The sequence below is a fragment of the Molossus molossus genome, unplaced genomic scaffold (assembly GCF_014108415.1).
Source record: "Molossus molossus isolate mMolMol1 unplaced genomic scaffold, mMolMol1.p scaffold_m16_p_12, whole genome shotgun sequence".
In the NCBI taxonomy this organism is placed as follows: Eukaryota; Metazoa; Chordata; class Mammalia; order Chiroptera; family Molossidae; genus Molossus; species Molossus molossus.
Window position 1 is genome coordinate 30,386,820 of NW_023425347.1, and position 25,944 is coordinate 30,412,763.

At 39.4% G+C, this 25,944-nt stretch overlaps 1 protein-coding gene and 1 pseudogene across 1 annotated transcript in view; both read right to left on the minus strand.

Moving 5' to 3' along the window:
- Nucleotides 1-12,852: 12,852 nt before the first annotated feature.
- CCDC18 (coiled-coil domain containing 18) overlaps nucleotides 12,853-25,944 on the minus strand; it is a 103,779-nt gene continuing 90,687 nt past the window's right edge. Inside the window, exons 26-27 of the mRNA XM_036255662.1 lie at nucleotides 21,716-21,916; nucleotides 12,853-13,401 (exon numbers count right to left, since the gene is read on the minus strand). Of these exons, the coding sequence (XP_036111555.1) occupies nucleotides 12,853-13,401; nucleotides 21,716-21,916 (750 nt within the window). The remainder of the gene's footprint in view (nucleotides 13,402-21,715; nucleotides 21,917-25,944) is intronic.
- On the minus strand, nucleotides 23,621-25,066 carry LOC118626123 (annotated as a pseudogene).

Below are 25,944 nucleotides of genomic sequence, written 5' to 3' on the forward strand. Positions count from 1 at the left end.
AAATATGAATCAGAAAAAATAACGGATCACATGAATGTAAAAAGCAAAAAATTCCGGTTGGGGGGTGGGGAAGAAGTGCAAGGTTAAACTAAATTGATTTAAAAAACAAAAACAGGGACATAATAAAAATAGGATATTTAGCCACTGGTGTCACAGTTCAAAAGAGGGTACGATAAGAAAGACACAACAAGGTGCTCTGGCTGGTTTGGCTCAGCAGTAGGGAGTGGGCCCACAGACTAATGATTCGCAGGTTAAGGGCACATACCTTGGTTGCGATTGGTCTCTGGCCCTGGTCTGGGTCATGTGGGAGGCAACCAGTCGATGTATCCCTCTCACGTCAATGTTTCTCTCTCTCTCTCCCCCCTTCTCTCCCTCTCTTCACACTTTATCTGAAGATAAATAGAAAAATATCCTCAGATGAGGATTAAAAAAAAAAAAAAGACACAAGGCTACTCGAAGAAAGTCAATGGAAAAGATAGAAAAGAATAAAGAAAAATAGAGCAGGAAAAAAGAAAGACAAGAGAAAAAGTTTGCACAAAGAAGTAGTACAAAATAAAGAAGTACAAAAATAGTGGGGAAAAGGCCCAGGAGATTCTAAAAATGCAGGTCAAATACTAGTCATACTTTGGTCTTTACTTTGTCCAGGAACTTGGAAATGTTACCATGTTTCTAGGTATTACCTGCATTCCTGCCCCATCTTGTTTTTTTCCATCTTTGTTTTTCTTATAGATGATTTTTTCAATTATTTTTTCATTGTATTGCATGGTATACAGACCATATATATATTTGTTTTTGAGGATTTTTATTTTATTTATTATTTTTTAAAATGTATCTTAATTGTTGAATGTATTACAGATGTTCCTCATTTTCCCCCTATTGACGCCCTCCTCCCCACTCCCATGCCACTCCTGCCTTCCCCACACTGTTGTCTGTGTCCACTGGTTGTGCATATATGCATAGAAGTTCTTTGATTTATCTCTTCCCATTCCCCATACCCCCATGCCTTTGAAATTTGTCAGTCTAACAACCAATTTGTACTTCTTAATCCCTTCACCTCTTTCATCCATTCCCCCACCCCCCCCCTGGTAACCAACAAAATGTTCTCTGTATCTATGAGAATGCTTCTGTTCTGCCTATTCATTTTGTTTGTAGATTCAATTGTCGATAGATATGTATTCATTGTCATTTTGTTTGTTCATATTTTTTATCTTTTTCTTCAAGAAGACCCTTCAAGATTTCATTTAATAATGGTTTGGTGGTGATGAACTCCTTTAGCTTTTCCTTGTCCGGGAAACTCTTTATATGGCCATCGATTCTAAATGACAGCTTTGCAGGATAGAGTAATCTTGGTTGTAGGTTCTTGCTTTTCATCACTCTAAATATTTCTTGCCACTCCCTTCTGGCCTGCAGTTTCTTTTGAGAAATCAGCTGATGGTCTAATGGGAGCTCCCTTGTAGGTAACTAACTGCTTTTCTCTTGCTGCTTTTAAGATTCTTTGTCTGGAACCTTTTGCATTTTGATGAGGATGTGTTGGTGTGGGCCTCTTAGGGTCCATCTTGTTTGGGACTGTCTGTGCTTCCTGGACTCCTATGTCTGTTTCCTTCACCACGTTAGGGAAGTTTTCTGCCATTATAAATCAAAAGGTTTTTGATTTCTTGTTCTCTTCTCCTTCTGACACCCCCAAGATGTGAATGTTAGCACGCTTGAAGTTGTCCCACAGGCTCCTTACACTATCCTCATTTTTTTGGATTCTTTTTTTCTTTTTGTTGTTCTGATTGGGTGTATTTTGCTTCCTTATATTCCAAATCAATGGTTTGCTTCTTGGCTTTATCTACTCTCCTATTCAATCTGTGTAAATTATTCTTTATTTCAGTTAGTGCCTCCTTCATTTCTGACTGGTCCTTTTTTTTGCTCTTGAGGCCCTCACTAAGTTCACTGAGCATCCTTATAAGCAGTATTTTGAACAATGCATCTGTTAGGTTGCTTATCTCCATTTTGCTTAGTTCTTTTCCTGAAGTTTTGTTCTGCTCTTTCATTTGGGACCTGTTTCTTTGTCTCCTCATTTTATCTGCCTCCCTGTGTTTGTTTCTATGTATTACTTAATGAGAGGTATGGGGCTAGCTGAGATCAGATGCTGCCTGTTTGAAAGAATTCAGGAAAACCTGAAGCAGGATCCAAGACAAGCCAATCCTATGGTAAAGCAACTGGCAACAGCTTGAGTGGGCCTAAAAGCTGAATGGGGCATGGCCTCAGGGAATCACCAGGGCCAGGAAAACAGTGTGAGCCAGGTTGCTGGAGTCCCAGATATGGCGGCTGTCTGCTGTCACAAGAAAGGGCTCACCAAAGGAACAAAGGCCTCTGACAGCAAGTCTGTCCAGGAGAAAGCCACCTCTCCAGCCCTCGCTCCAATGCCAAACAGCTCAGTTCTTCCCTGTATGTCTCTGGCGCCCCTCAAGCTGCTTCCCCTCTGAGCTTAGAGCAAACAAGTCCAAGCGTGGGCCCTTTAAGAGGAGCTGCCTAGAGCTCCAGCTGCCTGAGCCTCCCTGAGTCTCAGTTCCCGATGGTTTTTACAGCCAGAAGTGATGGGGATTCTCTTCCTGGCACTGGAACCGAGCAAGGCGCCTGGTGTGAGACGGGGACCCCTCAGTCCTCAGGGAGGACCTTCCCAGCCGAGGTATCCTCCTGATTTTTATCAACCCCATGTAGGTGTGGGACCAGCCCATCGTGCCTCCGCCCCTCCTACCAGTCTCAATGTGGCTGCTTCTTTAATTTTGTAGTTGTAAGACTTCCATTCAGCTTGATTTCAGGTGGTTTTGAATGATGGTTATTCTGTAGTTTAGTCGTAACTTTGATGTGTTTGTGGGAGGACGTGATAACGCATTTACCTATGCTGCCATCTTGACCGGACCAGACTATATTTTGTAAACTACTTTTCCTTTTTGGAAATAAGATGGATATAAAGAATACTTTTTTTTTTTTTTTTTTAATTCCTCACCCAGGACTTTTGTGCATTCATCTTTAGATAGAGAGGAAGGAAGAGAGAGAAACATCGATGTGAGAGACCAATTGAGTGGCTGCCACCCACACGACCCCAACCAGGGCTGGGGACAATCTGCAACCGAGGTACGTGCCCATAGTGGGAACTGAACCCGGGTCTCTCTGGTCTGCAGGCCAACGCTCTAACTGCTTAGCCAAACCGGCCAGGGGTATAAAGAATACTTCTTATAACTTCCTAATAAACTACAAATTGGCTAATCAATCAGTATTCACAACACTTACATTGCTCTAATCTAAAACAAAAGTTTTTTACTTAAGCCTATGAATTTCTTAAAATTGCGTTCAAAATTTTATGCATGTGCCCTTGCTGGTCTCGCTCAGCAGTTAGACTGAAGGTCTAAATTCGATTCCCAGTCAAGGGTTCCATTCCTAGGCAAGGCACATACCAGGGTTGCAAGTTCAATTCCCAGCTCCAGTCATGGCCATGTGGGAGGCAACTAATTGCTGTGTCTCTCTAACATTGATGTTTCTCTCTCTGTCTCTTCCCTCTTCCCCACTTCCATTCCGTCTAAAAATCAATGGGAAAATATCCTCAAGTGAGGATTAACAACAAAAATTGTGTGTGCGTGTAATGTTTTGTGAGTTCTGAAGCTTTTGTCAGAGTCTGAAAGCAGAATACTGTTGTGTTAGAGGCTTTACTGTGAATAAAACTGCCAACATAGTTAACTGTTAGGAAATTTAGTATTTGGGCTGCAACAGAGGAAAGGGAGCTATTACTTATTAAATACTTCTCACATACCAATTTCTATGTTCTGTGGTACCAGTGGATTTTAAGACTGCATTCTCTGGAGCAGGACTCAATTAAGGCCAATTGATGCCTTAAGTACTGCCCAACAACGCCCCCTGGCCTTTCCATTGCTTACAGTAATGACTTTAAGGGTCCTTTACACAAATCAGCTGATGAGTTAAATGCTATTGACTCAGCCAGCTGGTTTTACTCTCTACAGGAGTCAGAAACAAAGGGACTCCTTTTTTTTTTTATCCTCACCTGAGGACATTTTTCCATTTTTTTGTTCAGATAGAGTGGGAGGGAGAGAGAGAGAAACATCTACGTGAAAGGGACACATTGAATGGCTGCCACCCGCACGACTAACCAGGACCGGGAACAAACTGCAACCGAGGTATGCACCCTTAGCTGGAACCGAACCCGGGTCTCTTGAGACCGCAGGCCGACGCTCTAACCACTGAGCCAAACCGGCCAGGGCTAAGAGTACTTTTTGATTGTCACTGTAATGGGGAGGAAGAGACATCCTGTTGCTGGCATATAATAGGGACAAAAAGATGTCAGATATCTTGTATTCTGCAGGGCTGTTCCACAGAACAAAACTATTTGACAGAAAAGCTTACTAGATTTCCCTAGTCCATTTATATTTCACCACTCTCTGAGATAAATATTTCATATATCTTCCTTGTTCTTAAACTTCCCGCACCTCACCCTGCCTTAGATGATACTCTTCTTATTTCACTAATAAAATAAAGATAGTCAGTAAAGAAATCTCTTCCCTCCCACCAAATATTCCACTCCATGTGTTTCTGTACCCATATATTCTGCCTTCTTTCCCACTGCAGTGAATGAACTGCCAATTCTGCTTCTTCTCTACTGGATCATATATTCTTCAGCCTACCTTAAGGATTTTACTCCTTCCACTCTGTCTTGAATTGCCAGTTTCCCTGTCCACTGCATCATTCCCACTAATCTATAAAATGCTGGTTTAGCCCTGGCCGATTTGGCTCAGCGGTTAGAGTGTCGACCTGTGGTCTGGAGAGACGTGGGTTCGGTTCCCGCTAGGGGCATGTACCTCAGTTGAAATTTGTTCCCGGCCCTGGTTGTGTCATGCCGGTGGCAACCACTCGATGTGTGCCTTTCACATCGATCTTTCTCTCTCTCTCTCTCTCTCTCTCCTCTTCCTCCCTCCCACTCTATCTGAACAAAATATAAAAAAATGTCCTTGGGTAAGGTTTAAAAAAATAAAAATTAAAATGCTGGTTTATTGTTGTCCAGTGTGGCTCAGTTGGTTGGAGCACTGGCTTGTACACTAAAAGGTTGCAGGTTCAATTCCCGGACATGGCACATACCTAAGTTGTGGGTTTGATCCCCAATTGGGGTGCGTGTGGGAGGCAACTGATCAATGTTTCACCCTCACATCAAAGTTTCTCTCCCTCTCCCTTCCTCTTTCTAGAAAATCAATACAATCATATCCTCAGGTGAGGATATAAAAAACACACACTGGTTTATTTTTTATCCTAAAAAAAAACAAAAAAACAAAATTCTCCCATAACACCACCCCCCTCGTTTCTCTTGTTCTACTCCATGTCAAAAGAGTTGTCTATTCTTGGTATTTCCATTTATTCTCCCATTCCCTGCTGATCGCACTCTTTTCAGGCTTTTATTCCTGCTATTACTCTGAAGCCACTCCTATAAAGGCATCAACAGTTTCCATAATACCAAATATGATATCAATGATCAGTCCTTACTTTATTTAAGCAAATTTGACACTGTTGATCTCACCTTCCTACTTAAAACACATTTTTCACTTGGCTTATGGGATATTATGTTCTCCTAATTTTTCTCCTATCTTGCTTTACTTCTCAGTTAGCTTTAATGGATCCTTAGCTTCTTGAACACTAAAAGCAATTTAGCTTTATAAATTAGGCTTGGTTTGGGACTTTTTTTCTACCTCCACTAATTCCCTTGATTTAATCCAGCATTATGGCTTTAACTACCACCTATATGCTTATGCTATCTATATTTATAACTTCAAAGTAAAACAAGGTAATGTCAGAAGAATGACAGTGTGAGAAGTTCCCCTGGTCTCTCCCCTTGACATTACAACAGATTGAACAGCTATAATTCACCAAAGGACTCCCTGTTCAACACACAAACATGTCTGAGACATCTAAAGGTGGGTGAATCAGAGTGGGGGGGGGCAGTGGGAGGAAGAAGAGCACAGATGAGTGCCACAGATGCAGCCCAGAGCTTACTGCAGGTCTCGCTGGGGAGAGGGGGAGAATCAGCACTCCCTGCAACTCCAAGAAGCAAAGAGATGCTGCGAGCATTCCTGCCTGAGCGGTCAGCACATTCTGCAGCTAAACCTAGTGATTGGAGTGAAGACAAAGTGCAGAGATGTGGCCACAGCTGCCTGGTGGTCACCACTGTCAGGCAGAAAAAAAGCCACGGAGCCTGGTTGCCTCCCCTCACCTACCAGTGTGAGCAGTGGGCCCCAGAAGAAGCTATAGCAGTACATGTTGAGCTACAGAGTACATTATCTGCAGCCCTGAGAACTGGGGAGACAGAAGCATTTTTTCCTGAGTGGCAGGCTGTAGCTAATCCCAGTGACAGGGGCAGAGATGATGAGGTGAGGCAGCTGAGGTTTGCCAGGTGCCATTACTGGGAGGAGAACAAAGCCACAAATGCACCCGCCAGCCTCTCCCAGCTCACCATGCCCCTACCCATCAAAGGCATGTGGAACACCTACTGTGCAGCCTGGTCAGCAGCATCTGGTTGCAGAGGTTAGCACTGTGATCTGACTAACTCAGAAGCCCATCACCCACCACAGTCCCCCATGGAGGCAACATGGTCACAGTGGAGACTTCCCAAACAGAGGAGACTTTCCCAGGAAATACAGGGCATTTCCTACTGCCCCAAAGATCCATGAAGCCAGAGCAGTGCAAGAGAATCTAACAAACTTGGGCTGGTGGGGCCAGGGGTGGTGGGAGGCAAGTATCCACCTCAGCCCCACGGGCTCCAGCACCCTGACCCATGCTTGGCCAGGTCACTTTGTAGAGTGACACCACCATGGCTTCTGAGGTCCAGTCGTCTGGCCTGTGTGGCGGGAAGCAGTGTGGCCTCAATGTCCTAAGACTAAAGGGAGCTATAAGCAGCGGAGCACCAACACCCACAAGAAAAATTTCAAAAACCCCATTGAAACAAAGAAGCAAATCCCAAATGAAAGAACCAGAGAATTCTACAGAAGAATTAAAATGCAATTAAGCAAGTTATCAGAGGTAGAGTTCAGAGTAATGATAATGAGGAAGCTCAACACATGAGTAAGGAGCTCAACAGCATGAGTAAAGGCATAGAAACATTGAAAATCAATCAATTTGAAATGAAAAACCACGAAGTAGAAATGAAGAATGACATAGCAGAAATAAAGAACACATTGGAAGGAATAACCAGCAGAGTAGAGGAAGCTGAGGATCGGATCAGTGAATTAGAAGACAGGGTAGAAAAACATCAAAATGAAAGAACCAAAAAGAAAAAACAATTAAAAAACAGAAAGACAGCTTAAGAGAACTGTGGGACAACATGAGACACAACAACATCCGTGTTATAGGAGTTCCAGAAGAAGAAGAAAATGAGCAAGGGTCAGAGAATATATTTGAAGAAATAGTGACAGAAAACTTCCCTAACCTGGTGAAGGAAAAAGGCATACAAGTACAAGAAGCACAGAGAGCCCCAAGAAGAACCCAAACAGGCCCACACCAAGACACATAGTAATTAAAATGCCAAAAATTAAAGGCAAAGAGAGAATCCTAAAGGCAGCAAGAGATAAGCAACAGGTACCTACAAAGGAACCCCCATAAGGCTATCAGCTGACTTCTCAACAGAAACACTATAGGCCAGAAGGGAATGACATGAAGTAATCAAGGTAATGAAAAATAAGGATCTGAATCCAAGACTACTCTATCCATTCAAAATAGAAGGCTATCATTCAAAATAGAAGGTGAGCCCTGGCCGGTTTGGCTCAGCAGTTGGAGCATCGGCCTATGGTCCAGAGAGACCCAGGTTTGGTTCCCGCTAAGGGCATATTCCTCCGTTGCAGTTTGTCCCCGGCCCTGGTTGGGTTGTGTGGGTGGCAACCACTCGCTGTGTCCCTTTCACATCAATATTTCTCTCTCTCTCTCTCTCCCTCCCACTCTATCTAGGCAAAAAAACGAAGATGTCCTTGGGTGAGGATAAAAAAACAAAAAAACAAAATAGAAGGTGAAACAAAGAGCTTCCCAGACAAAACAGGGCTAAGGGAATATATTAACACCAAACCAGCACTGAAAGAAATGTTAAAAAGACTGCTATAATTAGAAGAAACAGGAAGAGAAACATAACCATAATGAACAAAAATGGCAATAAGACTTCCGGTCAAGATGGCAGGTAGGTAAATGTGGTACTCACCTGCTCCCACAACCACATCAAAATTACAACTATACTACAAAACAAATATCCTTCAGAACCACCTGAAATAGAGCTGAATGAAGTCCTACAACTACGCAATCAAAGAAGAAGCCACATCGAGACTGGTAGGAGGGGCGGAGGAGTGAATGGGCTGGTCCCATACTCACGAGTGGCAGATAAAAATCAGGAGAGTACCTTGGCTTTGAAGGTCCTTCCTGAGGAGTGAGGGGTCCCCCTCCCACACCAGGCACTCAGCTCAGGGTTCCAGTGCCAGGAAGAGAAGTCCCCATGACTTCTGGCTATAAAAATCAGCAGGAACTGAGGCTGAGGAAGGCTGAGGTTGTGGAGCCCCAGGCAGTTGTCCTAAAGAGCCCACACATGGACTTACTCGGACTTGCTCCCTCTGAGCTCCAGCATGGCGGGAGGCAGCTTGAAAGGCACTAGAAACATAAGAAGAACTGAGTTGTTTGGCATTGGATGAAAGAGCTGGAGAGGCAGCTTTCTCCCAGACAGACTTGCTGGTGGAGGCCTTTGTTCCTTTTGTGAGCTCTTCCCCAATGAGGCTGGCAGACAGGCGCCATATCTGGGACCCCAGCAACCTGGCTCACATTGTTTGCCCCACCCTGGTGATTCCAAGACCCTGCCCCACCCAACATTTGTGACTACCCAAGCTGTTTCCATTGGCTTTACCATAGGACTGGCCTGTTTTGGCTCCTGCTTCAGATTTTCCCAAAACTGAACCAGGAAGAGACAGAAAACTTGAACAAACCAATAACAGCTAAGGAAACTGAAGATGTAATCAAGCAAATCCCAGAAAACAAAGGCCCGGGCCTGGACGGCTTCACAGGGGTGTTTTACCAAACATTAAAGAAGAACTAACACCCATTCTCCTCAAACTATTCCAAAAAATCCAAGAAGAAGGAAGACTTCCAAACTCGTTTTATGAGGCTAGCATAATTCTAATTCCAAAACCAGATGAAGACACTACAAAGAAAGAAAATTCAGGCTAATATCCCTGATGAACATAGATGTCAAAATCCTTAACAAAATATTAGCAAATCGGATCCAGCAATACATTAAAAAATTATTCATCATGACCAAGTGGGATTAATCCAGGGATGCAAGGATGGTACAATATTCAGAAATCAATAAATGCGATATACTACATAAACAAAATGAAAGATAAAAACCACATGATCGTATCAATAGATGCTGAAAAAGCATTCAACAAAATCCAGCACCCATTTCTGATAAAAATGCTCAGCCCTGTGGGAATAGGGGGATCATATTTCGACATAATAAAGGCCATATATAAAAAACCAACAGCCAACATCATACTCAATGGGAAAAAACTAAAAACATTTCCCTTAAGAACAGGAACAAGACAGAGGACCTGTACAGACATTTATCCCAAGAAAACTCACAAATGGCCAGCAGATATATGAAAAGATGCTCAACTTCACTAGCTATTAGGGAAATGCAAATCAAAACCACAATGAGATACCACCTCACACCTGTTAGAATCGCTATTACCAAGGAGACAAGAAATAACAAGTGTTGGAGAAGTTGTGTACAAAAAGAACCCTCATTCACTGCTGGTGGGAATGTACACTGGAACAGCCACTGTGGAAAACAGTATGGAGGTTCCTCAGAAAATTATAAATAGAGTTACTATATGACTCAGGAATCCCTCTTCTGGGTATCTACCTGAAAAATTTGAAAACATTTATTCATAAAGACATACATATCCCTATGTTCAGTGCAGCATTATTCACAGTGGCCAAGACATGGAAACAACCAAACTGTCCTTCAATAGATGTTTGGATAAAGAAGATGTGGTACATATTATATAATGGCATACTACTCAGCCATAAGAAAAGATGAGCCCTGGCCAGTTTGGCTCAGCAGTTGGAGCGTCCGCCTGCGGTCTGGAGAGACCCGGGTTCGGTTCCCGCTAAGGGCATGTACCTCGGTTGCAGTTTGTCCCCGGCCCTGGTTGGTCGTGCGGGTGGCAGCCACTCGATGTGTCCCTTTCACATCGATGTTTCCCTCTCTCTCACTTCCTCTCTCTCCCTCCCACTCTGTCTGTACAAAAAATGGAAAAATGTCCTCGGGTGAGGATAAAAAAAAAAAAAAAGATGAAATACTGCCATTTGCAACAACATGGAAGGATCCTGAGAATATCATGCTAAGTGAAATAAGACACATAAAAAGTCAAGAACCATATGATTTCACTCATATGTGGGATATAAAACTGAAATCAACAAATGAACAAGCAAATCCAAAGAAACAAACAAAAACTTACAGACACAGACAACAATATGATGATTAGGAGAGGGAAAGTAGTAAAGGGGGTTCAAATATATAGTGACAAAAGATTTAGCTTTGGGTGGTGAGCATACAATGAAATATACAGATGATATATTACAGAATTGTACACTTGAAATCAATATAATTTTTTAATGTCACCCCCATACTTTAAAAAACAAACAAAATTATAACTTTACTCTCAAACTAATCACATATTTGTCATTTCCACTTAGACACCTAATAGAAATCTCAAATTTAATGTATCTAAAATCAAACTCTTGATTCTCTCTATGCCTCCAAATCTGCTCATCTCTTAGTATTCCCCATCTCAGTAAATGCTCAGATACTCAAAACCTACATCAAATTCTGCTGGTTCTACCTTCAAAATATATCCAGAAATTGAACCATTCTTAACAGCTCTACATTTATCCTCCTGCCACTCCAAAATCATCCCTTGCCTGGATTGCTACAAGTAGCCTCCCAGATGGTCTCTGCCTTTGTCTCTTGATCATCCATTATTTATTTTTTGGCATAAAGCAGCCAGAGAGATCCTTTAAAAACATAAAGCAAATCACATCAGGTCCCTAAGCAGAACCTTCCAATAGCTTCCCATCATACTTTAAATAAAAACTGAACTTCTTATAGGAACTATGAGATCCCTAGGACACCCCACAGAATTATCTCTTACCTTATCACCTACTATTCTTCTTGTTTCACCAAACCAGCCACACACATCCTAGTTGTTTTTTGAACATGAGGCATGCTACTACCTCAGCATTTAAGTACCTGTTGTTCCCTTTCCTTCAATGCTCTTCCTCTAGTGAGATATTTACTTCCTTACTCCCTACAGGACTCTGATCAAATGTCAGCTTCTCGTGAGGCCAATCTAACCACTCTATCTAAAATAGTCCTCCTGTCACACTGTATCCTCTTATCAACTTTTTTTCATATCTCTTATTTTCACCTGGCATTAAAATATATGTGTATTTACTTGTTTGTGGATGGTCTCCCCACTAAAATGGGGACAGGGAACCTGTTTGGACAGGTTCTTGGTCATTTTTGTTTACTTCTATAATCCCAGTGCCAGATTATATAGTTATTTGCTCAGTAAATTTTAAATGAAACAAATGGCTGAGTAAATGATATACAGTAAACACAATTCTAAAGGCTAGATGAAAACAAATTTTATAAAGGCTTTATAGAAGATTATCTTGTTTATTATACCATTTTCTTATTATACTATATCTGTTTTACCCACAATATTGTTAAATTTATATAGTTTTCTACTTATAAATAGTAAGTTAAGCTTTTTTTTTTTTTACTGTGAGGAATGATATGGAGAAATGAAAAGAAGCTCCAACAGTGTTTGTCTTGAATCCATTCTAAAAACACTTTTAAAAATGTTTAGGTCACCAAACCTATTTTTATGTGTTTGAAAATGAGGCAAATGGGAAGAGATTATTATTATTATTTTTTTTTTAATCCTCATCCGAGGACATTTTTCCATTTTTTGTACAGACAGAGTGGGAGGGAGAGAGAGAGGGAAACATCGATGTGAAAGGGACACATCGAGTGGCTGCCACCCGCACGACCAACCAGGGCCGGGGACAAACTGCAACCGAGGTACATGCCCTTAGGGGGGACCGAACCCGGGTCTCTCCAGACCGCAGGCGGACGCTCTGCCCACTGAGCCAAACCGGCCAGGGCGGGAAGAGATTATTTATTTCCATATGCAAATGATAGATTAAATGCTTATAAACAATGTTGAGTATATTAGAGATACAGTTGCCCATTCAGTACATGTTCAAAGAATAATGAGAGTAGATAAATCATGTGTCAATGAGATATTCTGAGCCACTGTGGAAGTTTATGACCAAAACAAAGGTTACTTAATTTTTACTAGAATGGTTTCCAGGAAGTCTAGAAAGAAACTAATTTTTGAGTGCCAAGAACCTTTACCAATATTCTAGAGTTAAAAATACTTTCCTGACTGGCTGGTGTGGATCAGTGGATTGAGCGCTACCCCATGGACTGAGAGATCTGGGTTCGATTCCTGGTCAGGGCACATGCCCAGGTTGTGGGCCTGATCCCCAGTGGGGGGCATGCAGGAGGCGGCCAATCAATGTTCTCTCTCATTGATGTTTCTATTTCTCTCTCCCTCTCACTTCCTCTCTCTCTATAATCAATAAAGAAAAAAAAAAGTTACTTTTCAAAGCCACATTTTCAACTCCACTTTTCTGTTGTAAAAGCATTCCAAACTTAATTTTTTTTTGTACTTTCAATATTTGTTTACATCATCTAATGGCATGCTTCATTTAAATATATGGATTTTCTGCACGTAAAATTATATTCAAAGGAGACAAATTATTATAACTCCTAATGTATGAAATACATACCTGAGTTAAATCAGCACCTGTTTGCATAGAAGACTTTTTAAATAGTCTCACTTCTTTGTTTATGTATCTTAGCATTCCACTAAGAGTACTAAAGTCATTATTCTCAGAACTGTCATCTTCTAGGTCATATGTGAGAGGTTTAAATGAGTCTGACTTGGTATAAGTCAGATCCTTCTGACTTTCGTCTAATGTTGAAGGTTGTCCTAATTGCATTTTTTTTAAGTCCTGTAGTAATTCTTCAGAAAGATCTTCTTCACTACGAGTTCTGAAACTAAGGTCACTAGCACTAATAGAGCGACGTAGTTTACTACACTTGAAAAAAGTTGTGTGAGCATGTTTAGCAAATTTTGAATCTTGAGTGCCAGGCATATTTTTTATTGGAGCTGTAAATGAGGCTGGTAGAAACTTGATGTCTTCTTCCCTTTCATGTCCAGAAAATTTGGCTTGTAATCTGGTTAATTCTGATTCCTGTAGAAAAAGTGGTACATAGTAGATGCTCAATACACTTTGTTAAATAAAATCACACACTCTTAGAGTCAACCAAGTCAATCTTCATTCCAGTATAAAAATTCCTTATCAGGTTTTCCCCTGACTGGTATATTTGCAAATCATGGTACATGTTCTAAGATCTCTATATGTTTAGTTAATTTTAGAATTGCTGATATTTACCCAGCATTTTAGTAATTTTCAAAGTAGTTGAATTTAAAAAACTTCTGAATAATAGAGAATAGCGATCCAATTGTATTTTTCGCATTGGTAATATCTAACAAATGAGTAGAAATAACTACTATGACAAGGGATACACAATGCAGAATCTTTTAAATTTTTAGTCAGTTTTTCACAATGAAGTTTTATAATTTTGTATAAATGTTGTAAATCACCAGAACACTAGGCATATTAATGTTTCAATAAAAGCAGAGTGTTCAACAGAAACATAACTTTAGATTATGTCTATTTAGCTTTCCTCTAGTCGTGTGAATATCAAGGTATATTATATAAGAGATTTAAGTGCTCAGCTTAGTAACTAGAAATATTACTAAGGTATCATTTGATTGAGGTTTTTGGCTTTTCAGTAACTTCTATTTTGCCATAAAATGATTTATTTTTGTAACTATCAGTGAGAGTATTTTTTTTTTTTAGGTCTTGACTAACCATGATAATCATACACATTGGTAGTTTTGAAATAACATTAAAGTTTTTCTCTTGCCCTGGCTGGTTTAGCTCAGCAGTTAGAACATCAGCCCCTGGACCGGAGAGTCCCGGGTTCAGTTCCCACTAAGGGCACATGCCTTGGATGCAGGCACAACCCCGGCCCTGGTTGGGGTCTTGTGGGTGGCAACCACTCGATGTGTCTCTCTCACATCGATGTTTCTCTCTCTCCCTCCTGCTCTATCTGAAGAAAAATGCAAAAATGTCCTCAGGTGAGGATTAAAAACAAAAAAATTTTTATTTCTATGCATCAATACTAATATTAATTCCAAATTCCAGAATAAACTGCCATGATCAGCAGCGGTCAATAAGTAGCAATGGGTTATTTGAAAAATGACATATTCAAGTCAAGTAAAACAAAATTTTAACACAACCTTACATTTTCTAATTTATGATTTAATTTTTATTTTTTTAATATATACTTTTTAAATCAATTGATTCTTTAGAGAGACAGGAAGGGAGAGATAGAAACATCAATGTGAAATAGAGAGACACTGATCGACCGTCTCCTGCACATCCCCTCCTGGGGATTGAGCCCACAACCCAGGCATGTACCCTGACCAGTAGTCAAATTGGGACCTCTCAGTCCATGGGGCAATGTTCAATCCATGGAGCCACTCCAGCTGGGCTCCAATTTATGATTTTTAAAGAAACTTTACTAATTTTGAAAAATGCTCCTACTTTATTGTTTGATATATCTTTACTGTTGAAAGTATTACAGATAAAAATGCTCATACTTTTTAAAGATATCAATTATAAATCCTTCTAAAGTAAACATTATGATTAAGTTTGTATTTGTATAATTTCAAGTCCAAGATGGCAATAAAGGAGGCTCCTCCCATGATACACCCAGCACAAAGCCATACAGTGGGAGGGAACTCCTGACTCCCAGTTTCTCCTTGAGGAGTAAAAGATTTGGACCTCACATCTAGTGCTCCAACTTTTAAGACTCCCACCTGAGGGATGAGCCCCCAAAATACCTAGCTCTGAAAACCAACAGAGCTTGCATCCATGAGATCCACAAAACTATAGCAAACAAATAGTTCTTAACAGGCTTCTGAGGATGCACCATGGCTACCCATAGGACTCAGCAAAGAAGCCACAGGAAAAGAAGCCCATCTTCCAGTCATTTCCTGAAAGCAGCCTATTTTCATATTTTCAAAGCTGTTGCCTGAGGGTCAGGTTTCTAATAAAGCAGCATCTAGGGGTAAACTGTGATCCTCTCCAGAGACCAGGGAAGCAGACAGATGATCCTCTGCCATCTCCCTTGAGCCTGCTTCAAATTGCCAGTATCTTCTTGGAAGGAGCTTGTACACATGTCTGGCACGCAAGTTTTGAAGCTGCTACCCCAGGGGCAGGCCCCTGGATTATATAGCTCTGACAGCCAACTCATGCAGTCATGAGTCCAACAGGACTGTGGCAAATGAAGTTCTTAATGGGCACAGGAGCAATCCCTTGCAGCTATATATCCAGGCCCAGTGCTGATAAAGCAGGCAAAAAAGCTCACGTCCCAGTTTCTCCCTGGAAGGGCCCCAACAACATACTTTTCCAGTTGCTGCCTGAGGGCCCATCTTCCAAGGAGCCTACCTCTAGGTACTGACTGAGATCTTCCTCTTTGGGATACTGACAGGTCTTGGCCCACCCTCAGCAACTGAGAGCCATTTACAGCAAAAAAGGCTCTTTGGACAATCACAAAAGTTGAAAAGACAACAAGGAGCTCAGGCCAGGATGACTGCTAAAATACATATCCTACCTGAGACCACTCCCCATCATGACTTGGAAAAGCAGCTGTTTTATCTAATGCACAGAAACCAACACAGAAAGTCAAGAAAAATGAAGAAACAGGGAAATATGTTCCAAACAAAAGAACAAGTTAAATTCCAGAAACAGACCCTCATGAGACACCTGAATGAGAAACACCTAAAGAGATAAGTGATTTACTTGACAAAGAAAGAGTTCAAATAAACATAATAAAGATGCTCACCAAAGTCAGGAGAATAATGCATGAACACAGTGATAACTTCAACAAAGAGACAGAACATACCAAACAGAAATCACAAAGTGAAGAATACAATAGTTGAACTGAAAAAATTCAGTAGAGGAGTTCAACAGCTGATGAAATCAAGTAGAAGAAAGGATCAGTGAACTCAAAAAGAAGGCAGTGGATTTCATCCAATTAGAGAAGCAAACATAAAAAAAGAATAAAAAAGAGTGAAGATGGCTTAAGAAACTAATGGAACCATCAAGCAAACAAACATATGCATTATAGTTGTCCTAAAGGAGAAGAGAATGAGAGGCACAAAGCTTATTTGAAGAAATAATGGCTGAAAACTTCCCTGATTTGAGGAAAAAAACAGACATCCAGATCAAGGAAGCCCAGCAAGTTCCAAATACAATTAATCCAAAGAGACCCACACTGTGATACATTATAATTAAATTTAAAGACAAGGAGAGAACCCAAAAGCAGCAAGAGGAAAACAACTTGTTATATACAAGGGAACCCCACTTACACAATCAGAAAAAGTTTACAGGCCAGAAAGGAATGGCATGATATATTCAAAGTGCTGAAAGAAAAAATTGCCAAGCAAAGAACACTCTTCCTGGTAAAGTTGCCCATCACAACTAAAGAAGAGATAGTTTTCCATATAAGCAAAAGCTGAAGAAGTTCATCTTCACTAGACTGGCCCTATAAGAAATGTTAAAGGGACTTCTTCAGGTTGAAATGAAAGGACACTAATTGGTAACAGAAAAGCATATGAAAGTTTAAATCTTACTGATAAAGTTAAATACATAGTTAACTTTAATAATACTCTAACGTAATGGTAGTGGGTAAATCACTTACAATTCTAGTACAATAGTTAAAAGACAAAAGTATTAAAACAACTATAACTACAATAATTTGTTAATGGATACAAAAATAGAAGTAAATTGTGACATCAAAAATGTAAAACTGAGGAGGCAAAAGTAAAAATGTAAAGTTTTATGTATGTGTTTGGAGTTAAGTTCTTATCAGCTTAACATAGACTATTAAAGAGGCTTTCTGTAAGATTCATGGTATCCACAAAACAAAAATCTATAGTAAAAACCAAAAAGAGCCCTGGCCAGTTTGGCTCAGCGGTTAGAGCTTCGGCCTGCGGTTCAGAGAGACCCGGGTTCGGTTCCCGCTAAGGGCACGTACCTCAGTTGCAGTTTGTCCCCGGCCCTGGTTGGGTCGTGTGGGTGGCAGCCACTCGATGTGTCCCTTTCACGTTGATGTTTCTCTCTCTCTCTCTTCCTTCTACTCTATCTGAACAAAAGGTGGAAAAATGTCCTCGGGTGAGGATAAAAAAAAAATATATATATAAAAACCAAAAAGAGAAAGAGAAAGAAATCTAAGCATACCACTTCAGAAAATCATCAAATCACAAAAAAAGAGAGCAAAAGAAGAAGGCACAAAAGAACTAACAGCAGCTAGAAGATAATTAACAAATGAAAATAGTAGATCCATACCCATCAATAATTACTTTTAATATAGATAGACTAAATTCTCCAATTAAATGAGAGAGGAAGGCTCTGGCTATCTGGTTTTGCTCAGTGGTTAGAACACTGGCCCACAGACCAAGGGGTTGTGGGTTCAATTCCAGGTCAAGGACATGTCCCTGGGTTCCAGGTTCAATCACTGGCACTGGTTGGGTATCAAGCAGGAGGCAACCAATGGATGTGTCTCTCTCACATTGATGTTTCTCTCTCTCCCTCCCTCCCTTTCATTCTATCTAAAAATCAATGGAAAAATATCCTCGGGTGAGGTTTAGCAACAACAACAACAAAAAAACCAAATGAGGGAGGAAGAATAAGACTCAACTATATACTGCCTAAAGAGACTGCAGTCTTAAGGACACACACGGACTGAAAGTAAAGCGATATAAAAAAACATTTTATGTGCCCTGGCCAGTGTGACTCGGTTGGGCGTTGACCCGTGCGTTCAATTTCCGGTCAAGGGCACATGCCCGGTTTGTGGGCTCGATCCCCTGTAGGGGTGTGCAGGAGGCATCCAATGAATGTTGCATTCTCACACTGATGTTTCCCTCTTTCTCTCCCTTTCCCTTCCCCTCTCTCTTAAAAAAAAAAAAATCAATTAAATATTTTTTTAAAAAATCCTCACCCACAGATATTTTTCTATTTATCTTCAGATAGAGTGGGAGAAAGGGAAAGAGAGGGACAGAGACAGAAACATCGACAAAAGAGGGACACATTGACTGATTGCCTCCCACACAAACCTGACCAGGGCTGGGAATGAACTGCAACTGAGGTATGTGCCCTTGACTGGAATGGAACCTGAGACTCATTGGTATGCAGGCCAATGCTCTAACCACTGAGCTAACCGGCCAGGGCAATAAAGTATTCTTTAAAAAGAATTCATTCCATAGAAATGGAAACAAAAAGAAAGTGGGGTAACTATACTTAGATCAGAAAAAAATATATTAAGACCAAGAACGTCATTATATAATGATAAAGGGGTCAATCAAACAAGAAGACATAACATTTGTAAATTATGTAAAAAATATACAGGAGTACCTAAATATATAAAGTAAATATTAACAAACTTGAAGGGAAAAATAGCAATATAGTAATGGCAGGGAACTTCAATACCCTACTTTCATTGATGGATAGACCATGCAGACAAAAATCAATAAGGAAACATTGGGCTTAAACTACACATTAGATCAAATGGACTTAACAGACATCTACAGAACATTTCATCTAACACTTTTATTAAACATAGTACTGTATTAGAAGTCCAAACCAGAACAATTAGGCCAGAAAAAAAACAAAAACATACAAATGGAAAGGAAGAAGTAAACTGTTTCTATTTTCAGATGACATGATTATTATATACAGAAAAACCTAAAGAATTTACAAAAAACTGTCAGAACTAATAAATAATCCAATAAAGTTGCAGGAATATAAAGTCAATACATAAAAGTCAGTTGTAGTTCTATACTTTAATAATGAACTATAAGAAAGAGAAATTTTCCCCAGCCGGTTTTGCTCAGTGATTAGAGCATCAGCCCTTGGACTGAAGGGTCCCAGGTTTGATTCCCAGTCAAGGGCATGTACCTGGGTTGAAGGTTTGATCCCTGGCCCTGGTCGGGGTTGTGTGGGAGGTAACCAATTGATGTGTTTCCCTCACAATGAATGATGCTTCTCTCTTGCTCTCTCTCTGCCCCCTTCCTTTTTTCTCTATCTAAAAATTAATGGAAATAAATAAATAAATAATAAAAAATAAAAATTAATAGCAAAAATATCCTCCAGTAAGAATGAACAACAAAAGAGAAATTATGAAAGCAATCCCATTTACAATTACTTCAAAAAAGAATAAAATATCTAAGCATAATTAAACCAATGAGGTGAAAAAACTGTACACTGAAAACTTTAACATATTGATGAAAGTAAATGAAGACACCAATAAATGGAAAGATACTCTGTGCTCATGAATAGGAAGAGGTAACGTGAAAATGTTCATACTACCCACAACCATCTACAGATTCAATTCAACCTCTATCAAAATTCCAATGGCATCTTCCACAGAAATAGGACAAATAATCCTAGAAATACAACACATAGTCTTAAAATTGATATGGAACCACATAAAACCCCAAAATGTAAAGCAATGTAGAGAAAAAACAAAGCTGGAGGCATCTTACTTCCTAATTTCAAACTATATTACAAAAGTATAGTAATCTAAACAGTATAGTATTGGCATAGAAATAAACACACAGGTCAATAGAACAGAATAGTTAGACCAGGAATAAACCTATGCATATATAGCCAATTAACTTCTGAATAAGGAGCCAAGAACACACAATGGGAAAGTATAGCCTCTTCAATATATGGTGTTGGGAAACCTGGAGAGCCACATGCAAAAGACTGAAACTTGACCACTATCTTACACTATACACAAAAATCAACTCAAAATGGACTAAAGACTGGAATATAAAACCTGAAACCATTAAACTCCCAGAAGAAAAGGAGGATGAGCTACTTGACATTGGTCTTGATTTTTTTTGATTTGACACCAAAAGCAAAGGCAACAAAAGCAAAAGTAAACACGTGGGACTATATTAAACTAGCAAAGCTACTGCACCCTAATAAAGTTACTGCACCACAATAAAAACAATAAAATGAAAAGGCCAACTATGAAATGGGAGAAAATATTTGCAAATCATATATCTGATAAGGAATTAATAGCCCAAATATATAAAGAACTTGTACAACTCAATAACAAAAACCAAACAATCTAGTTTAAAAATGGGTAGACATTTTTTCCAAAGATATACAAATGGCTAACAGGTACATAAAAAGGTGCTCAATATTGCAAATCATCAAGGAAATGTAAATCAAAACTACAGTGAGGGCCCTGGCCAGTTTGGCTCAGCGACTGGAGTGTCAGCCCTCGGACCAAAGAGTCATGGGTTCGGTTCTGGTCAAGGGCATGTGCCTTGGTTGCGGTTTGTTCCCGGCCCTGGTCGGCATCGTGGGGGAGGCAACCAATCGATGTGTCTCTCTCACATTGATGTCTCTCTCTCTCCCTCCCTCCCACTCCGTCTGAAGATAAATGGAAAAATATCCTCGGGTAAGGATTTAAAAAACAAAACAAACCAAAAAACCACAGTGGGATATCACCTCACACTTGTTAGAATGGCTATTACCAAAAATACAAGAGGTAAGTGTTGGCAAGAGTGGAGAAAAAAGAACCCTTGTACACTGTTGGTGGTGATGTAAACTGGTGCCACCACCATGAAAAACATCATGGAGTTTCTTAAAACATTTTAAAGAACTACTATATGATCCAGCAACTGCACTTCTGTGCATATATTGAAAGGGAATGAAAACAGGATATTAAAGCGGTATCTGCACTCCCATGTTCCTTGCAGCATTATTCACAATTGCCAAGATAAAGGAACAACTAGGTAAGAATACTGCATGGTATCACTGATATGTGGACTCTTAAAAAAGTCAAATTCATAGAAGAATAAGGTCTGAGCATCTAATGTATAAGATGGTGATCATAGTTGGTAACCCTACACTGTATAATTGAAATTTGCTGAGAGTAAAATTTAAATGTTCTCACCAACAATTTTTTTTTTAATTTAAAAGGTTTGGCCCTGGCCAGTCTGGCTTAGCGGTTAGAGCGTTGGACCACAGACCAAAGCGTCTTGGGTTAGATTCCCAGTCTAATAAAAATTTTCTATAGGTTTGGAAATTCTTACATTGACATATGCTTTATGGACTTTATGTTTACTTACATTATTGATATTTATTTATTTATTTATTTATTTAATTCTCACCCGAGGACATTTTTCCATTTTTTTTGTTCAGATAGAGTGGGAGGGAGAGAGAGGAAGAGAGAGAGAGAGAAACATCGACAGGAAAGGGACACATTGAGTGGCTGTCACCTGCACAACCCAACCAGGACTGGAGACAAACTGTAACCGAGGTACATGCCCTTAGCGGAAATCGAACCCAGGTCTCTTGGGACCTCAGGCCAACGCTCTAACCGCTGAACCAAACCGGCCAGGGCATGTTTACTTACTTTAATAAGCAGTGCTTCATTTGTAGCTTCAATTACTTCATTCCTGTCTTGGACTTGTTGATGCAAACTGCTTACAGTGTCCTGAGCTTCTTCTAATTCCAATTTTGCCTTCTCTAACTGTTCATTTAGTTGCTGAACAGAAGACTTCTGAGAATCAGCAGATATCTTCCACTTTGCATGGTTCTCCTGATGTGAAATCATCTATATAGACCCAAAATTGAAAAGAAAAAGAAGAAATAAAATAGGGTGGGGTTGGTTTCAACAACATTCTAATACTTTCCACTTCCACTTAAATGAAAGGAAATTGTTTTTAAATACAAACATCTAATTTGTCAACAAATAATATATTAGAGGGGAAAAAAAGGAGAAGGAACCTATGGTCTTAAGTTTACTTAAGAACAGTTAACCAAATAAAATGGACTGTTTTGGAATCCTGATTTGAACAAATCACTATAAAGACATTTTTGTGACAATTGGGGAGATCTGAACAATGACTTGATAGTTGATGATATTAAAGAGTTACTGTCAATTTTTAGGTGTGATAATGATATTATGACTATATTTTCTAAAAATAACCCTTGTCTTTTAGAGAGAGTTACTAAAATGTTTACTGGTGAAACAATGATACCTGGAATTTGCTTCTAAACAATACATGATAATGTGGACGGGGGAAGGGAGTGAGTGAGGTAAAGATATAGTGACCACCATACTTCCCAGGTTGCCTATGACTGTCTGGGTTTTAAGTCTTGGTGTTCTGGTTAGCCACAGCATCCCTTTTCATTCTCAAAAGTATTCCTTTTTAGATAAAAGAAATGGTCAACATACTTATAGATGAAATCAAATGGGCCAAGCCAAGAGTTGTTAATTATTGAAGTTGAATAATAAAGATGGGAGGATTTATACCATTCTCTCTACTTTTTATTTTATTATTTTTTAATCCTCACCTGAAAATATTTTTCTATTTATTTTCAGATAAAGTGGAAGAGAGAGAGAAACATCGACATGAGAGGGACATATAGACTGGTTGCCTCCTGCACCACCCGGACCAGGGCCAGAGATGAATTGAAACCGAGGTACGTGCCCTTGTCCGGAATCAAACCTGTGACTCTTTGGTCCACGGCCGACACTCTACTGCTAAGCCAAACCGGCCATGGCTCTCTACTTTTTAATGTTTAAAATTTCCCACAATAAAGTTTTAAAAAATCTCATTTTCATTTAAAAGTTTTGCAATTATTATTATGATTATTATTAGAGATAATTTATTTTTAGAAAGTCATAGAGGTGGAAGATGTAAGCTGTAAAAAAATGAGCTTCAGGAAACAAGTGAAAGAGAAAAAAAAAAAAAAAAGGACCCCTGGAGCTTAGAAGAAAGAAAGGCAAAGAAATCTCACCTGGGGGAGGGGGTTGGGAAAAGCAAGGGTATGCTCCCTAGAGAGGGCCACTTGCAGTTATTATTGTGACTTTTTTGATAATTATGAAACCTGTATTTTAAACAATTCTTTTAAAATTTATTGATCCCTTTTCTAACTCCCTGTTACTTTAATGGTATATTCTCTCATTTTTATATTTTAAAAATGTACACATTTTATTTTATTTATTTTTTAAATAATTTTTCTTTATTGATTTCAGAGAGAGAGGAAGGGAGAGGGAGAGAGAGAGACAGAAATATCAATGCCAGAGAACATCAACTGGCTGCCTCCTGCAACCTGGGCATGCCCTGACCAAGAATTGAACCAGCAACCTCTTGGTGCATGGGTTGATGCTCAACCATTGAGCCACACCGGCCAAGCAAAAATGTATACATTTTAAAAACAAATCTTTGTTAAGTACCAAAAAAGAGAAAACCATTACTTTTATTTTTTTAGCATGCAAATACTGATTTTAATTACTTCTATTTGAAGGTCCTTATTTTGGAGAACAGCAATGGCATTTTAATGTCCACTCTTTCCACTCCTTAAAGGCTTCATTAAAGGTTTTGGCAAATTCACTTATCCTCACGACTATGTTTCAGAGTGACTTCAGGTGTGTCAGCAGGTTCATCATCAATCCACCTCACCAGCACTTGGTAACTTGCTATAATGTTGAAGCTAATAGTGCACAGCAACTTGAGTAAACAGATAAGGCAAAGGTTTAGGGGGCGCTGGTCAGCTTCTTCCAAGAGGCAAGAGCCTTGCATTAGGCATGCAAGCTATTGTCAGTGTTGAAGTCCAAATATGTGTCCAATTTCATGGTTAAAGATTTACAGGATTCAAGCAGCAAAACACAAGTCACTTCAGGAATGTAATAATTATCAAAAGTTGAATAGTCACTTGAAGATGTTTTCTGCAGCTCTACACTCTGCCTTCTTAGCATGTGATATAAAAAACTGCCATGCCCTGGCTGGTGTGGCTCAGTTGGCTGGGCGTCATCCCAAGCACTGAAAGGTTGCCAGTTCAATTCCTGGTCAGAGAACATGCCTGGCTTGTGGACTCGATCCCTGGTAGGGAGCATGCAGGAGGCAGCTGATTAATGTTTCATTCTCACACTGATGTTTCTCTCTCTCTCTCTCTCTTGCTTCCTCTCTCTCTAAAATTCAATAAAACAAAAACAAACTGCCATACCTGGCAAAGCTGAATGTCTAACACCATCCGTCAAACAGGTCTGTCCAAAGACAAAATTCCAGGAGTTTCTTGATCAATTACTGTTATTCTCATAACACAGAAAGCATCTTTAGCTTTCATCTTTTTTATGAACTTCAGAATATGCCCTGCATGACTTTGTATGTTCTTTGTGTTATCATTGACTTTAAAGAAACACCTTGTTGCAGAGATAGGAACTGGTTCTAGGAGTTTTACTGTCAAGCCATAGAAAAAAATGCTTCCAGTAGCCCTTAAGCCATTTAATATATTCTTTACTGATAATTCTGTTTTGTTTTTTTTTTCCCCAAGAAATTCAATGCACTGTATATAAAAACTTTGTTTCTCTACAGAGAGTGCCATGCTTTAAGGATCACTGAAAAAGTGTTCAAAATCTAGGGGAGTCTCTAAATGGGAAGTGATCCAATCTAATTGCAAATGCAAGGTAATGGGTCCGAAGAGATCACTGTACAGCTGAAAGATTTTGCTCATCAAACACTGCTCCCCAGATCGCATTTCTCATACTGTGATACAAGTGCTGGGTTCTTTGATAAGAGCAGCTTTCAGTGTCTGTTCAGAGAAGGTACTGTTTGCCTAATGAGAGGTTGCTTCCATTCACATTGTGTTCCTATGCAGTGCTTTCATTCTTCCATTGAATGGGGATTACAAGGACAGGCATTCTGGGCCTGGCCTGAAAAGTGTTGTACTGAGTACCTTCACCCTTGACACCACACATAGTGTCTTGTGCACAAGTGTCTACATTACTTATTATTATGTCATACATCTAAAAATTAGTACCAACTATTACACAGCAATAATAGAACCAATTTTTATAATTCATTTTATGTACTGTCTGCTTATAAATAATTTCAGGTTGCTTATAAAAATAAAAGTAAAAAAATAGATAATTAAAAATAAAAGTTGAATAGAGACCACATAATGTAAGTGTAATGAACAGTCACTAGCAAACACTTGATTTAGGCTATTATTGATGGGCACTAAGTTGAGCAGCTAATATCAATTAAATAATTATGCTAAATCTAACAGCATCACATTTGTCTCTAAAGACCAAAGGTTGTAATCTCTTGGTTTTAGCTTGCAAATATGTTTTATTTGGCAGACACAAAGTTTTTAAAGAGATCTGAATCTAAATGCATTTAAGCAAGACCTGGTGACAAGCCCAACCAATCCTTGACAAAGATGTTACCAAACTCCCTTGAAGGTGTTCGATAAATGTATTTGCAAGCCTTGCCATATAGAAAAATGCTTTATTAGAACTTCATAAGTAGTTTATTTAGATCTTATACATAAATTTTAGATAACATCTTCAGATGCAGTGTTTAAAAAGACAAAAAATGTTATTCTAATTGATAATACTGCCCTTTTCTATAAAGGTTCAGGAATACTAATAGATAAAAAGCAAAGTATCAGGTTCTGATATTACCTTTCTTATCTAATTTAATATCAGAACAAATGTTAGAAATTACAAAGCATTAAAGATTCACATCACATGAAACTGCTCATATTGGATTTTAATTACTCCAGCTAGTTTTGGCAAGTGCTATTTTATAATCGATGATGATGATGATGAACCATGTTCTGGTGTAAGAATTT